At 44.5% G+C, this 15043-nt stretch overlaps 1 protein-coding gene across 1 annotated transcript in view; it reads right to left on the bottom strand.

Annotated features, from left to right (window-relative positions):
- Positions 1-311: 311 nt before the first annotated feature.
- The window catches only part of adcy8 (adenylate cyclase 8 (brain)), a 78710-nt gene continuing 63978 nt past the window's right edge, over positions 312-15043 (bottom strand). Inside the window, exons 13-17 of the mRNA XM_084369046.1 lie at positions 10965-11123; positions 7186-7332; positions 5056-5148; positions 2820-2934; positions 312-2334 (exon numbers count right to left, since the gene is read on the bottom strand). Of these exons, the coding sequence (XP_084225172.1) occupies positions 1835-2334; positions 2820-2934; positions 5056-5148; positions 7186-7332; positions 10965-11123 (1014 nt within the window). The 3' untranslated portion in view covers positions 312-1834. The remainder of the gene's footprint in view (positions 2335-2819; positions 2935-5055; positions 5149-7185; positions 7333-10964; positions 11124-15043) is intronic.

Consider the following 15043-nt stretch of genomic DNA (forward strand, 5'->3'; position numbering starts at 1 on the left):
ACCAGACACGTGGCTTATATAAAAAATTAGACCCCTTTATTGTGTTCTCATATATAAAAGAAATACAAAAAAGAAACATCGACACCGGGCGAGGGTCAGAGCGGGACGGGGTTTCTGGGTTTGGGGCGGGTCGGTGGCCGGGCGGGCGACATAAAAAGGGGAAGTGGAAACGACAGGAGGAACGTCAGACAGTCCGAGGGGATCAGTCGAACAGACATCGAACAGACGAGGGCGGACGAAAACAGAACGCAGCGGTCCTGTCCGGTCCAGTCCCTCCCTCCCTACCCCAACACCTCCTCCTCCTACTCCTCCTCCTCCTCCTCCTCCTCCTCCAGTGACAAGTGGAGTTTCAGTTCTTCAAGCACTCATCAGAAGCAGAGCTGTTTCAGGAGGCAGACGTGACCTCATTGGTTGAGTTAGACCTGAGTGGGAGGAGCCAGAGACAGTTTTGAAGAACCTGGAAAAGTGACTTTACTGACCGACTTCAGTCATTCGTATGCCACATTCAAGATGTTGAAAGGTCACTAGGTCACCCCGAAAGCCCCGTGTTAGCTCAGCTGGGCTAACCTGCTAATTAACCTCATAACATGAGACTGCTTCATGTTCAGGCTGCTCACAAACCAACTCATCCAACATGAATACGCAGCGAGCTGGTCCAGACGTCCTGCTGTCGCCCGGCCGGAGGAGTGAAGCCGCCCCGTGGAGTTTTCTTGTAAACGAACAACAAAGTTTCAGTTTACATTCAGTGTTTCTCACCAAAACACGAACAAACTTGTTGTATCTCCTCCCTCGCCTCCACCATTTCTGAAAGCCTGAACCCTGCGCTCTCTACGTCCGTGGATGCTAACTGTCTTGCTGTGTCTCTTGGTGCCTTTACTGCCACCTGTAGATCAGTGGGAACACTGGTAATAGTGTGACCATGTTAGCTGGTTGTGTGTCAGCTGACACTGGGCGAGCGGTGGGGGAACACCCTGGACGAGTCGCCGGGTCATCGCAGGGCCGACACATAGGGACAAATTCACGCTCACATTCACACCTATGGGCAATTTAGAGTCAGTGATTAAGTCTTTGGACTGCAGGAGGAAGCCGGACAGAACCCCCGCAGACCCCAGCCGGGTCTCGAACCCAGCACCTTCTTGCTGAGACAACAGCGCTAACCACTGCACCGCCGACTGCCCTACGAGACGTACTGTCAGGAGGTCTGTCAGCTTTGAGGTTCCACTGATCATAACAAACACTTTACATCTCATGCATGAGCAGAAAAGAGCGCCGTCAGATTCACAATGTGTTTTCTCAGAAACTGCCTTCGTGAAATGGACCCTAACTCTGGATCTGGCAGTTTTGCCTCCACAGCCCGTAACTCTACGTAGAGCTGCAGCGATGTTTGAGAGCATCTGAGAACAACTCAAAGTCAGAAGGTTTAAACCTGTTTGTTGTGACCTAATAATGGATTTAATTTTGTCCTCGATTATCAGCCGACACAGAAGGTGAATTCGTCTTAACTTCACTTTTGTCATTTCTGTTTCGGGTGGTTCTGGCTCTGCTGCAGGAACATGACGTCCCTGTTATTCATCCTGCCTACAAAGCTCTGAATGGTCTGTTGTTCCTCCAGCTGGGGAAACACCCGTCAGTAATCAACACATGACCTAAAAGAAAAACAATAAAATCGGAGACGTGAGCGTCTTGAAGCCAAGCTTTCACCTGCCCCCCCGTCTCTGCTGAACCTCTTCAGCTGCTCCCACTGAACTTTAACTCAACCACTGGGATGGTTTCAGCCTGAAGAGCAGCTCGGCCTCTGACCGATCTGTGTGGAACTGAAGCTCCGGTCTGCTCTTCAGGACAGCTCAGTCTTATCAGCCGCCTCCGTGTGATGCCCCCCTCCCACCTCGGAGCCACCGGGCGCTAACAACGTCCTCCGGTTGTAGTGGTGGTGGCCCTTCATGATGCCCGAGTTGTTGTTCTCGTTCAGGATCTGCTTTTGCTTCTGCCTGTTGAGCGACTGCACCAGGCCGAGCACCACGGCCGCCAGCGAGTACTGGCCGGTGATTTTGCGCGGCTGCATGATGAGCGGGTTGGGCTGCACGCGGCCCAGCGAGAAGTGCGTTCGGATCTTGCCCTCCTGCTCGCTGATGCCCTTCACGTAGATCTCTCCGCGGTACTCGAAGGCGAAGCCGCGCTCCTTCAGGATCAGGTAGGTGTCCTCCGGGACCTGGATCTTGCCGCTGACGCCCGTGCTGTCCATCCGGCTGGCCAGGTTCACCGTCTTCCCCCAGATGTCGTACTGAGGCTTCTTGGCGCCGATCACGCCCGCCACCACCGAGCCGTGGGCCATACCTGCCGCAGACACACAGGGGGTCAGTTAGAGAGTCGGGCACCAGCGGCGGGTGAAAGCAACGTGAAGAGACGGATTATTTTCACATCTTTCTCTGAGTTAAGGATTTATTTGGACCAAACCAGAGGTGATTATGGAAAGACAAACCAAACCTAACGAGGCGATTAAGGTCGTCTTAGTTCAGTAAAAGAGGGAAACTGGAAGTCAGACATGTACGGTTGTATTTTCTTCTGTTAAATAAGGCAAACAGGTGTAAAAATATTTGCTTTCTTTACATTTTTTGAGTTCATTTTGTTTACTAGGTAGGGGATCAGCCGAACTGAAATGTCAAAGGAAATGATGAATTGATCAATAATGATGATACTCTAACTGTTACTTGCAACAGAAGGCAGCTGGAAGAGGAGATGTGATCCAAAGTCAGCAACAAAAACAACATGAAAACAGGTAAAAAGACTGAATCTTTTCCTGAGTGACGCGCTGCTCTTACCGATCCTCAGCTCAAAGTTGTTGAAGGAGTGCTTGTTGATCTCCTTGATGCTCTCGTTGAGGGCGATGGCGAAGTCGGCCAACGCACACAGGTGACCCCATTTATCTTCACATTGCTGTGGGAGGCAGAGGGGGAGAGAAGAAGAGGGAGAGTGTGAGTCAGCCGAGCGTCAGGACGAGCCGGAGGGCAGCGCTTCAGATTAAACTGTCATCGAAGAGTGTGGATGTGTCGGAGACGTGGCAGTCACAAGCGCTGTACGACGGAGGATTCTGCATCTTCAGGTACGTTTACTGACTTTTGCCTTCAGCTACAGCGTCTCATACTGCTACTAGATTTATTGAGTCCTCCTCACTTGTTTTATTCATGAGGTCACCTCTGATGTGACGGCACCAAACGTCAGCTTCCTGTGGATTTATGCCTCTTCATCAGAGCGTCACACAGGTCAAGTGCAGAGGCTTAACGAGGCTTAGCAGGAGGGCCGGGTATGACCCTGTATACCTCTGAGTGTCTGCAGCACTGAGCATCAAGCCGTCCGGCTCTGACTTCTGAAAATGTCATTTCATGAAAAGTTCAGCTGTTTTGTGATTCACCAAAATAAATGATGCATTAGAGAGGTCTGAGGTCCAGGTTCATTACCACCAACTTTCTGCACATTCACACATTTTTGTCTTTTTAACCGTCTCCACCGCACATGCAAGGTGCACAAACGCTGTAAAACTCATTCTGTCAATTTAACAAATTATAAAGCAACCAGCAGCCCAACATACAAGATAAATGAGCAGTTTTAGGTTGTATGCAATTTCTTTTACTGACAACACAAACACACACACACACACACACACACACACACACACACACACACACACACACACACAAAAATGTGCATTTTATGTCTCTGCAAACCACAGATACATTCAAATTTGTCCGTTGCATTTCAACATTTGTAAGCGTGAAATCACCGGATATTTTTGACAGGACCAAACCAAACCAACTCCAACCTAACCAGAACCTAAGCACAACGTTGTCACAACATAACACTGAAATTAAGTTTCAACAGATCCGTGGTTTGCAGAAACGCACATTAACATTTATTTTGGTGATTCGGTTGGAAATAAAACTATCACTCAGTTCTTCTGCCTTTTCATTGAAAGTCTGTTGTTCATTGTAAATCAGTGTGTTGCTCTTGGAGTTGGATGGAAGTGTGAGTGGGGAGGATGAACCAGCGTGCAGCTTTTGATTTATCAGATTAGAAAAACAAACTTTTCAGACCAGCAACAGAAAGAATAAATGAAAACAACTTCATGTTGCTCACAGAAAAAAACAACCCAGGTGGTGTCAATCTCCACTAATATGGAGCTACATGGTACTCAAGTGTGACAAACATATTTCAAATTTAGCCTCTCAAGTTAATATTAATAAGTAGTGGAAAGGTTTGTTGTTGGAGCTGGTGTTTAAACTCCAGCACTGTACAAGCCCTTCAAAATACATGACACATCATCTTTGGCCATTATAACCATGATGTGACCACAAGATCTGTATTGTAAATGTATTTCTTCCTCGTACCAGCCTTTAAAGTTTGCCTAATGAAATAAAATGGAAACAATCAGAGGATGTAAAGGGGCTCTGGTGTCGAGGGGTTCAGTGATGATAGAAACCTGCAGGCTGTTGTAAAGCGAGCCGTTCTCAATTAGCACCGAGCACAGCCAAGATGCAGGTAACTTAGTTGAACAGTGACTTTTGACTGTCGCACAGCTCAATGCTTAAAAATTCCCCCAATAAGACGGCAAAGAAATCCAGATGATAGATTCTGGCTGACAGTCTGTGAGGATGACGTCTGCAGTCAGTCCAGGACACATCAGACTGACACGGTTCCCCTCCTCTCTTAAGCCTTCACAAATGGCGTCGTCACACCCTGATTGGCTGTGAGGTGAATGCCCCGAGCTGCTCTCCACACCCTGTACAACACGTGGCCCGAATCTACTGCAATCAACCCAGTCAGCAGGTAGAAGTCCACGATGTTAAAGCCAAACCGGATCTGCTTCACACTAACCTCAAAACAACAGTTGATGTTTGACAAAAAAACACGCTCTAAAAATAAGACATCACTGTTTGTGTTTCTGAGTCTTCCAGATAAAGTCCACATGCTTCACGCTCACAATCCTGCAGGTCAGCGTGAAGATAAAGCGGTGAGTCATCAGGGCGTGTTAAAGTTTAAATGAAACCTGGAGGATCTCACCTGTTTTTCAGGCGACAGACCAGAGACGGCCATGTAGGTGCTGCCGATGGTCTTGATCTTCTCGATGTCCTGGAAACGATCCTCGCCGAGCAGCTGTGACACAGAGATTCAGAGAGAGTAACTTTTTCTGTCCCTGCAAACGTTCTGAGACGAAATGTAAAGTTTCAGTCATTTATTTATCTTTTTTCTTTTGTCCTTTTCACCCTTTTGTCTGAAAAACACCAAAATGTTATTTGCACCAAACTTATCGAAGTGAAAAAGGAAAAAGAAAAGCCATCCTCAACTTTTCCTCTGCTCATCATGACTCGCTGCCGTCTGACTGCGTCTCTCAGGACGAGTTCCCTGATGGAAAGAAGAGACGTGTTCTTCATGTTTGAGGGTAAAGTGAGGAGAGTGGCCCGAGGCAGCCGAGCGCTCAGCTGGTCGCTGTCTGTCCGTCCTGCTCCGCTCTGATCAGCAGACTTTGATACGTTCTGTCAAAAACTCACTTCGGAGCCTCCGTCAGGAACACGACTTCCTCCAGACTTCAGTGCGTCCACAGGGAACCGCGATGCGCTCGCTGCTGCTCAACCTGAAGCTCTTTCTTCTGCTCATTTCACTTTTTTTTTTTTTACTTTTAAAGTGAAACATTTCTGTTTAAGCAGTGTGAGTAAAAAAACAAAACAGGCCGCGGATATTTTTCCAGAAAAGTGATGAATTAATTTGAAGATTTTGAATTGAATTTAAACTTCAATCCTGACCTAAATAATGCAGAAGTGTCAGACTGGTCAGGAAGTTTTCCACCGCAGGAAGTTAAAGAGGGATGGATGTTCAAACCCTCGTAAGTCCTCCTATCTGAACAAAACACACGTGAGCGTGATGACTCTGCTGTATTCAGTTTGGTGTGTTGTGCTGCCTTGTGTTCGAATCTTTTATCAGTCCACAGACGTTTTACACCACGTCCCACTTCAGAAAACACGAGGCTCTTCACGTACAACCACTGAAACACGACAGCGTAGGCTAACTGTTCTGCACCGTTTGCTGCTAACGTTAGCCGGTTCTGCTGATGCCTCAGTGGTGCCGCTTACACAGCCACATGTTCGGTTTACTGTCGTCAGCTTCAGTTTCAGTGTTTCCTCTGCTTACTATCTCATCATCACAGTTTAAGTTTAGTCCGTAACTAATCACAGATGACGTATGCACGCAGGAGCGTAAATTACATTTCAGTTTAATTCTAAATTCTGCAGTTTTTCATATAACGGTACGTTTTTTAATTATGTGACTTCTTTAATCTTCTAAACATATATCTGATTCCTCCACTTACCACTAGAGGGCGCTCATGTGCCACCAGCAGTACTCGTACTACATTTTGAGAATAGTGGATCTAGATTTGATTTGCCAGTGAAGGAGTGATGTCGTCTTTTTGAAGCGTGAAATAAAACTTTAGTTCAACTACAGTTACATCATTTAAAGGACTGAGTTTTGCGTCTCTTTTTCTGGGATGACTGAAGTGTTTGCTGCTGTGTATCGTGACCCTGACACACATACATACACACTGATAATTTAGTTACTAAAAAAACCCATTAAGAATAGAAGCAGTGTGTCTTTGTTGTGTTTTTCGCTGTTTTCTCTACAATTGTTCGGGTCCAGAAATGTTTTTCTTTAGTTTTCGTGTGTGGTTTTACTCCCGTACGTCTGTGAAGAACGAGACGTCAAACCTCGACAGGACAAACATGAACCTATCAAACATGCAGGTTTTCCAGCTTGGGAAAGAAATCCACATTCACCTAAAACATTTTTTTTCATTTTTGAGCATCTTTTTGGAGGAATCCTGAAAAGACAAGCCGGTCGAACCATTCCTGCTACCACACAGCTCCTGTACACTGGCAGTAAACTTAGACTGGATTCATCTCAGTACTGTAGTTCATGAAGGAAGGTGCTCATCATGTTTGGTATGCTGAGTGTTTAGTGTCTTCTGCCTGAGATAAATGCCATCTGATCGCCTGCAGACGTGAGCTGTTGTTTTCTGCCTCTGCATTAATCTGTTCTGAAGTGTTCTGGGGAAGAAGATGCTTGCTTTAATTTAAAAACGGAGGACGTGTGAGACGACGTCTGAAAGTTGAAGCGTGTGCACTTCAGCTGCAGTCTCACCTCGTCAAAGTCAGCGATAATTTCGTTGAGCAGCCTCAGGCACTCCACTCCCTGGTTGTTCATCTCGGTCTGGGAATAGAAGTCGGCGAAGCCCGGGATGGATGCAAACATCACGCCCACGGCGTCGTAGGACTGCGAGTACAGCTCCTGTGAGGACAGATTGAACATGTACCGTCACATTTTTCATGATAGAAATGCAAAAAAAAAAACCCAAAAACATTCATATACAATCTAACAACATGTTTTTTCTGAAGTTTTTATTTGACTATTTGTTTTGTTACATAAATCAATCAATTTGAGTTTTTCTGTTTTTCTCGCTTGAATTCTGCCAACTGAGCTTTTGATTTTTATTCTTTAGTTGGATCATTTGATTTTAATCAAATCCAGAGAAAATCAAAAAATCATCTATATCACAATAAAATCCATAGAAAAATAAGAAAAAAAACAATAATTAAGCCTTAAAGTTACACCTAATTTTAATGCTTGATTTATGATATCTTTTGCAGAGATGTGTAGGCTCAACACTGACACTGTAGCTGCACTACACTGTCTCACCACCGGGGGGCAGTGTGGACACATGACCGAGCAGCACAGCGGGCCTGTTGACATGAAGCAGCTTGTCCTCACATACTAATGTCACATGGAGCAATTCATCACGTCATCATGGAAATATTTGAATAATTGGCTGATAAACACGGTGTCCAGCCAGAGTTCAACATTTCATTTTAATAATTAAGGAGCCGGGCTCTCCCTCCCTCCCTCGCTCTCCTTCTCCCTCGCTCTCTGTATGCTGCTCGCCTTTTTAATGTAATTACGCACTTATGAAAATAACCCTTTGACTCCACTGTGACATCCTCACTGACACCATACACACTTAATGAGCTCAGTCAAATGTCAACGCTTGAAAGCCAAAGTTGGGGAAAGTCGAACTAATTGAATTTGTTGGTCTCTTCAGGAGCACGTCAGTCAGCGTCAGCGCACGTTTCATCCTTCAGATGAAGCCTTTTAACTTACTTATGGAGAAGTTTTCTACACGGCGTAGACGTACGGAGGTGACACGTGTGTGGAGGTGTGTTAGTAATGTGTCCCAGCATCAGAGCTCCTCATCACAGATCTGATATCTGGTGACAGTGAATCATTTATAAACTCATTTATTGTTCAATAAGTCCTCAAGACATAGTTGTGTTTACCGACGGGAGGAGAGCTCAGAGATTACTTTGTAACTTGTAGGATTAAAAACTGGATTGAAGACCCAACGTCTTGACAAAAATACTCGGTTTTGTTTTCGCAAACGTGGCTGAAAATATCCCGATGTCGCATCCAAAACATCCAGTGTTTTCACGCAGACAGATGTTGAAACGCAGACTCCAACAGTGGTCTCTGGCTTGCTGAAAACATAATGGTAAATTTGCTGAAAAAGACGAACTGGTGCAACTTCAAATAAACCTCATTTTTCTGCTTTTCGCTTTCTGAACCTCCAGCGGCTGAAAGCGCTGCTCAAGTGTCCTTGAGCAAGACGCTGAAACCTGCAAAATGAACACTAATTAAGCTTTAAAATGAAAACGTTGATATAAATGACACTCAGCTTTCTGACGCCTGATTAATTCAGAACATCATCAACACCTCGTCAGCCCATTAACGACCCGGTTCTCCAGTATCTAAACCGCGGAACAATAAACAGCCTGATTAATAATGTAACGAGTGATTAGGACCCAACCTATCCTAATGGATGCATTTTTAATCACGTCCTCTTTAATTAGGAGCAGACACGGCAGCAGTGATATCAGCGCTCCTCTCCTGACATTCATAATTCATCGGCCGTTCGCCGTCTGTTCGGGAGGAAACGGAAGATTGGAGGAGTCGATGCCGACGGAGCCGTCGAGGACAATACGGCGATTTGACTCCGCGTGCGATAACTGTCCGCTCTGCCGACCAGAACCACCAGTCGTTATCGGGTTGGTTGAGACGGCAGCAGAATGAAATGTTAGAGAAGGAAAGAGAGATGCTGTTTCCTTGTCAACTTTTTCTTCCTACATTAAACAAAAGAAATATGCGAAATATTTTACTTATAATCTTTGTCTTCGTTCGATTCAGCACAAAGTTATCTCATCTGTCATGTTGATTTCTGTCAGATCGTCACAGACGTGGCAACAAAACCAGGTATTTCTAGTCAAAACACAAACTTTTCCTAACCCCAACCAGACCTTTAACGACAATGAGATGACGCGACATTTTGCAGCCATTGGATATTTTTGACAAGATGCTTCCATTTGCGTTTGTGGCAACGACACCCGGTGTCGCTGACGAGAGGTTTCAATATTTCCATTCGTGTTTTTGATGAGATGTCGGGACATTTTCCATCCAGGTATTATGAGCTAAAACATGATCTTTCCCTGACCCTTCCCAAGGATTTGTTTGAAACCTAAAAGCAGCTTTGTCACAACACAAATGCAACGTTTCAACGTATGCAGAAACATTTATGTTTGCACACTGGGTTGCCTCAACTTTGTCCAACAAACTGAAACAAACACACACTGTTATGATCTGAAAAACAGGTGATGTAAAGTTCATGAAATTCAACATTAATGGGCTGAAACATCCTCAAACACACACAGGAACCGTCAGCTTTGTGTGTAAATGTGTGTGTTTTCCCATTTCAGACTCTTAATGTCCCTTGAACAGAGCGCTGCTCTCGTTATAAAGGACAAAAGGGAAAGGGCAGCGGAGATAAGGTGAACAAAAGAGACAAACTTTGCAAAGTTTGACTCTCTGCAGAGTCGGGGCAGCTGAGTCACCGCTGTGTGTTCTCTGCCGCTGACTGACAACATGTTATTAAAATCAAATCAAATGCACAGCTGAATGAACAGCCCCACCCTCCCTCCTCCCTCCTCCCTCCCTCCTCTCTCTGTACAGTTGTTTGAAAAGCGATTACCGAGCCTTTTCTTTTCTTCGCCGGCTGGAACGCCGAGGCTCGGGGAGCAAATGATAATGAGAGCCGAGGACTAATTTCGGAGCAGGTTTGTGATGAAAAATGAGGTGAAACATGCGGCTGAATACTTCACAGCCTCTGTTGTGTTTAGATGTCAGTTACTGGTTTACTGAAAATATTCAGCGTGTGCCATCATTTTATCAAACTGAGATCTGGGAGTGCAGCGACGTTCCCACAGAGAAAGTTGGAAACAAACTTATTTGGAAGAGAAATCAAAGGTTAACGACATTTTGACCAACAGAACCACTTCCTGTTTCATCCTAACCACCTGCACCTCACTGTCGTCGTGCTAACTCAGTTTTCTGTGCAATGAGGGATCATTATCAACACTTCAGGTGAGCTTCACCTCCAAATAAAGTGTTTTACATCATCTGCATAAACTGCACCAAACGTTGGTTTTCAGTGCTGATTAAACTGTTGATTATTTCCCTGATTATCAGAATAGTTGACAACTGATCAATTAGTCGTTCCAGCTCTATTTTTTCCCTCCTGTGTGATCGTCTGACTGCCCGTGCAGCCAGACTTCATTACAGTGATGCCAAATTTGAATTTTTCCCAAGATGATAAAGTTTGTGTCCCATGAGAATGATGTTTCTAATAAAAACACAAGCTACAGAGTCGTATCCTCAAAATGTGAAGATAAACATTTAAAAAACGACGACAGTAAAAGGGACACTGTGAATTTGTGGGTTTTTTGCATTTCGAAGGAACTCGAGTGTCTGAATTCCCATAAATCAAACTGAATATTTATTCTGAAAGATCCAGAGGTGTGTGTTGGTTCTGTGCAGACCTCGTTGTCCCGGTCCTTCTCCAGGAAGTGTCGGGCCACGTGGCTGGGCAGGATGTTCCTCAGCATGTTCTCATTGTGTTCTCGCAGCTCCTTCATCTCGTTGATCTCCTCTTTGGCCTGGACGCGCCACAGGAAGTCGAGCCGGGCCGTGTACTCCAGCTGAAGACGGGAGGAACACAAACACGGCAGATAGTCAGTAATGTGTCCTCAGCACGACATGATCACATCCTCTGACTCTTCTCTCACTTCAGTCTTTTTCAAGGTCGTGTTATTGTGCCGACAGCCGATCATCCTCAACCTAATCACATCAAATGTATGTGACAATGCTGTGCTTATGGTCTGGTGAGGTTCAGGCACATAAAACACTTGGTTAGAGTTGGAAAAGATCAGATTTTGGCTTGAAATACATGCTTTTGTTGCCACAAACATACTTATGAATATGTCCTGACACGTCCTCAGAAATATCCAGTTCTGTCGCCACAAACACAAATAGATACGTCCCCATGTCCTGGTATAAAGATCTGGTTTTGTTGCACCATCTCTAAAAAGAACTGAAAGAAAATGTCCTGACGTCTCAGTTTCTGTCTCTGCCACTTGTTATATAAACACCTGATTCTGTCACCACGATCATGGCTGCAAAACCTCCTGACGTCTCATTAAAAATATCCAGTGGTTTCACACCTGGCAGCCCTGTAACACCACCACCATCACCTCCACCTCTCTACACGGCAGTCTGCTCATAAACATGTGACATGGATTGTAAAAGTGTCATGTTGGTTCCTATAACGCATATGAATCTGAACGTCTCTGTGGTTTGCAGAGACGTGAAATGACAACGTTTGATTGTGTCGCCTGGTCGTCTTCAGTGGACTCCAGCAGGGACAGACTGAAACTGTTGCCGGGCAGCTGAAACGCGTCCTCAAGAAGCAGTTTAGCTGAACTTTAAAACTCTAAAACTTTAACTTTGATTGATTCTTATAAATAATTGATGTCACAGAGAAACACTTTGAGGAGCTTGAAGATATTTTCTTCTCAAAACAAACCTGTAAGTCTGCTGGAGTTCAACATCTGCATTATTCATCCAGACACTCCTCCTGACCCTGCTAACGCTGCCTGATACAGAGGCTGGAGATTACTTTCAGAAACAGAAACTAATAACTGGGACTATTCTCTATTATTTTCCATTTTCTCCAACCTTTGCTGCGACTTCTGGAGCCTCACTCTTCTCCAGAAAGGCCTAAGACTGTGTTAATTACTTATAAATTGAACCAAAGAGTGGAGAGTAGTTGTTTGCATCATTTAAATGATGGAAAGGGCCGAGCCGTGGTTTAATTAAAAAGTCTGTTATAGGTTGGATCAATTATGGAACAGAAGAGCGTGCGATCAATCTGAAGTGCAGCAAAAGGATTCAACAGGCAACGCAAATTGCTTTTCTGAATGCACAATTAATGTAAAGTCATTTGAATACATTAGAGCCAAACAAAAGTCAGAACAGTTCAGTTTTGTAGGAGGAGGTGGGGGGGGGGGAGAAAAATCCCTGATATTGAAAATTAATTTTGGGGGCAGGCAGATAAGCCTGTGAGGATTTAAGCGTCTCTCTCTGGCGATTGGCGGAAACAGTTTTGTGATTAATCCTGGTATCAATTAGTCCTTTAATCATATGAGTGAGTACAAAACTTCAATCTCATTTCTGTTTTTCTAATTAAGAAGGCAAAGCCTGCGGGGCTGGTTAGGCGGCGGGATAATGAGATGGTGGCCGGTGAAATAACGAGCCGCTCAGGCGTTAACCGACATGACCTCAGCGCTGCGAAGCCGCGTCACACTTTGATTCAAAAACGGCCTCTTTTAACCCTCAGAGACAGAAAATCACTTCACTCGACTGCTGCTGTCACCTCACACACTGAAACCAGGTTCACTGTAGAATAATGTTCAGCTCTACAAGGGTTAAAATATATGAGCATATCAACACAGAGAAGATTTAAACAAAATGAAAAGTCTGGAAGAAATGTTCATATTAGTACAAATGTGGAGAGCAGCTAAGAGCTAACACAGACTTTCTACTTGTCCAGTTATCTGTTGTACTTCTGGCTCCCGAGCTGAGCTCACTGGTCACTTTGGACATTTTTTATCTAATACGCCTTTTCCTCTGGTCTAAAACCCACTTAAACCTGCTGAGATCAGCTTTTGTGTGCAATGGGAATGTGTGAACTCAGCATTTACACCCGGGTCAGTCGACTCTGCAGTAGACACGGTTTTTATCACCTCGGCTCGGCCTCGTCTGAACGTAAGACCCAGGCGAACACGTTAAATTCCCCTGCGTGAAGTGCGAAGCCCATTCGTGACGTCAGTGACGTACAACGTAACGCTTGTCTGCGGGAAGAGGGAATGGGGTCAGGATCTGCTAATTCTGGTAGAAAAGCAGCATAATACACATTTTCAAGATTATTACATTATAACAGTCAACAAGGCTGTGAAACAGCTGACCGCAGTTCGAGTCTCACCGGTGTTTTTCCTACCTTAACCTAACCAGGCCATAAGCACAGCATATTGAAAATTTAACCCAAAGAAAAGTGAAGAATAAAGAAATAAAAGTTTCAATAAATCAGTGATCTGCAGAAATGTACATTGCCAGCACTAATTCTGGAGATTTGGTTGGATATGATATCATTATGCTCTGTTGTGAGAAGTAAATGCCTTTTTATTTACTAATAACTGAAGTACAGTTTGTTATATTTTGATTTTTCATGACCAAAACAAAGAGACAGTTCAAAGACCGGTCGCCGTAGATGAAGTGGAGTGATGTTGTCTGTCGTTACTCCTCAGAGGATGTGAGTGGATGACAGAGAAGCAGTAAAACTATCTGAACGTGACTCTAACTAATGCAGTTGCCTCAGCTCAACCGTAACGTATATGTGGCGCGTCGATAAACGAACCGATGGAACAAAATGAAGAATGATCTGTTTTGTTGTTCAGTTATGACATTATTTCAAAATAAGAGTCTTGTTTGCAGCCTTGTAATGAAAAGCGTCGTGTTCACGGTGTTTGATAATGTAATTACTGCTCCGACAGGAAGCTGTGCTCATGAAGGACAACCTCATCTGGCCTCAGTGCTCTGCGGTCATCAGTTTATCATCCGCAGCTCAGTTTCCTCTGAAGAAAGCTAATGTGTCAAAAAACTGCCTAAATCAATAAAACCTCTCCTTTTACTTATACTGTAGTTAAATGCACAATAACACACTTAAGGAGTCGTCGTCCCCCGTAATCATCCCTCAGATGACTTTTTTCCGGGCTCATAATGTGTCGTACACTTACACATAATTCAAAATGCTGGCAGAGGTTGTTTTGTGTGTTATTGTGAAGACATCATACGTAACGCTCACATTTAACAAGCGCCACGCTGAATGAGATTCTTGTAATGAAAGAGAGAAGAAGAAAAGGTCCTCCTCCATCTCGCCGCTCTAATTGGCTCTTCTTCCCGACACAATCAAATCACTTAAACGTCTCCTCTGAAAGGAGCTCTAACTAATGTTTCCACTCCCTCTGTGTGTTTCTCCACAAAAGAGACGCTGCTGAGTTTCAGCTACAAAGGAGCGAGTAACCTTGTTCTCCTTCCAGAAACCAAATGATGGAGCGGCTTCATTATTCCAGCGTTTAGTTCGGTGACGTGTTTTCCTCTGTTTTTACTTCGTCGCTACATGTTTCTGTCGGATCTTTGCTCCGAGCAGCAAACATCATCTCCTTCTGAAAAAACCTGAGGATTGTGATTATTGTTTGAGACGATTACAAGATGCTGTTGTTCTCTGCGGTACAAGGAGGAGTGTGTCGCAACATCATCACGATCAGACGGACTAATATACAATTACAGATATCACTTCTGCATTAAAACGTCTAAAAACGGTCAGACCTTGGTTATATGCTGTTGGGTTGTGAACTTGCATTAAATCAGAGAAATCCACAAGTTTATTCAAGGAAGCGTTTCAATTAGTTTCCTGTCATCGCATCGTTTCGTAGGAAGGAAGTCGGCGAACGAAACAAAACGTGTCAATAAAACGAACATTTCTGCCTGAGTCACTGAGTCA

The sequence above is a fragment of the Pagrus pagrus genome (assembly GCF_965226575.1).
Source record: "Pagrus pagrus genome assembly, chromosome: 12".
In the NCBI taxonomy this organism is placed as follows: domain Eukaryota; kingdom Metazoa; phylum Chordata; class Actinopteri; order Spariformes; family Sparidae; genus Pagrus; species Pagrus pagrus.